The sequence below is a fragment of the Nansenia antarctica genome (genome assembly GCF_963989245.1).
Source record: "Nansenia antarctica genome assembly, chromosome: 8".
In the NCBI taxonomy this organism is placed as follows: domain Eukaryota; kingdom Metazoa; phylum Chordata; class Actinopteri; order Argentiniformes; family Microstomatidae; genus Nansenia; species Nansenia antarctica.
Window position 1 is genome coordinate 4,737,881 of NC_137678.1, and position 1,878 is coordinate 4,739,758.

Genomic DNA, 1,878 nt, shown 5'->3' on the forward strand with positions numbered 1-1,878 from the left:
GCAAACAAAATAAATAAACCAATGAATACCAATGTTCTGGGAGAAGTGGTGCATTATCTGACAGAAGTGCAGGGGTGCTAATATTTCTGTCCATGAATATTGGTTTTACCTCTCCAAAATTACAGCACCTTTTGAGCATAGTACCCCTGTCTCAGAGTACAGGGTACTCAAAGGTAATGGGACAGATTTATCCAAATCTACTTTAACACTAGAACAGACACGACACCAGAGAAAAGGAAAATTGTATATCTTTACACTCGATCAAATTTCAGGACCCTCCTTTCATGACGTTTCCTAGATATGTGCCTTCTACCACCCAGTATCCTTACATTTTCAAAAAAAACATTAGGATAAGCTAGTATAAAACTATTTTGCAATTTTTTTCTGTGTAGGAGGCAGGCTAATTTACAAGCTGCCAACTAGTGGTCGTTGTGTGTAAATAGCAGCTTGAGCATTTTAAAGAGGGGGTCATTTGAACAAAACCACTTCCACACAGGTGAGCTTGCAGAGTCAGGTTTTAGTGTTGGCTGTCGTATTGAGAGGGGCTGACCTTTTATTGATTTGGTCACAATTCCCATAGATGCAGAAAGCTGTTGACGGACATCCAGTGTGTTTGGATATGGCTCTGCAGGATGTTTCTGTAACCAGCGAAATGACTGTGACCAGCTATATTAAGTGGGTATGAGGCCTGAATCGTCAGTGTTGTTAAATGTTATCTTAACGTCTTAATGAAACATTTTCATCTTAACGTCATAATGAAACATTTTTCTTATTACCTCTTTTACACATGTAGCCAAACACACACTCACACACACACTCACACTCACACTCACACTCACACTCACACTCACACACACACACACACACACACACACACACACACACACACACACACACACACACACTTACATCTGATTAAGAAGGTTTCTATGTTCTTGTTCTTCCGGAGGGCTGGGTAGTCCAGGTCCAGAACCAGGGCGTTCATGGAATCCTGCAACAGAGAAAACCAGAGAATATGTCATCCATCAAACAGAGGTCATAACCTACGTTACATAACTCCACTGTGAAGGTTTTACGAAGCCTCTGGGGTCTTCATACTGATGGACCAGAGAGGATCTCTGGCCCTGACGTGAGTCATCCTGAAAGCTGCCAGACTCCAGTTGTTCAGTCCATATATACATATAGTTATAGTTATTCAGCCCATTATAATACTGGGAGGGGGAACTAATATAAACGCTGATGTAAAGGTGTCCTACAACAACCATGTTTGTGTACATGGGGCGGCTGTGTCTCAGGAGGTAGAGTCGCCGTCTAATGATCACAAGGTTGGCAGATCGGCGGTTCGAGCCCCGGCTGGCCACATGTCAAAGTGTCCTTGGGCAAGACACTGAACCGCAAAATTGCTCCCAGTGAGCGGGCCGGCGCCTTGCATGGCAGCTTGCCGCCATTGGTGTGTGAATGTGTGTGTGAATGGGTGAATGAGAGGCCTATGTAAATGAATGAATGAATGAAATGAATGGTCTTTATTGTCATTGCTATAGTACAGGTACCAAACAACGAAATTTAGGAGGGGTGGCTCCCCTGGTGCTAGGAAAGAAAAAAGAAACTAAAAAAACAAGAAGGGAAGGAGCTGGTTTACATAAATAAAGGCTATGTACACTATCCACTATACTATACTGTACAGATAGACGGACTAGGGTTGTCATATTGCACATAGTGTTATTGCACATTCATTTAAAGTGTCGCAGTTTGCAAAGCGCTTTGGAGCAGCAAAAAAGGCGCTATATAAGTGCAGTCCATTTACCATTTACCATTTACGCGCACCACAACCATCTCCCAACTTCCTCCTCACTTTCCTTTTCTTTCACGTTTAATATG

At 42.7% G+C, this 1,878-nt stretch overlaps 1 protein-coding gene across 1 annotated transcript in view; it reads right to left on the reverse strand.

The window, feature by feature from the left end:
* Nucleotides 1–985, reverse strand: part of LOC308163770 (rho-associated protein kinase 2-like) — a gene marked incomplete at both ends in the record, with an annotated part of 224,322 nt that extends 223,337 nt beyond the window's left edge. The window contains one exon of the mRNA XM_080537957.1: nucleotides 910–985. Coding sequence (XP_080394083.1) covers nucleotides 910–985 — 76 coding nt within the window. The remainder of the gene's footprint in view (nucleotides 1–909) is intronic.
* Nucleotides 986–1,878: the final 893 nt, after the last annotated feature.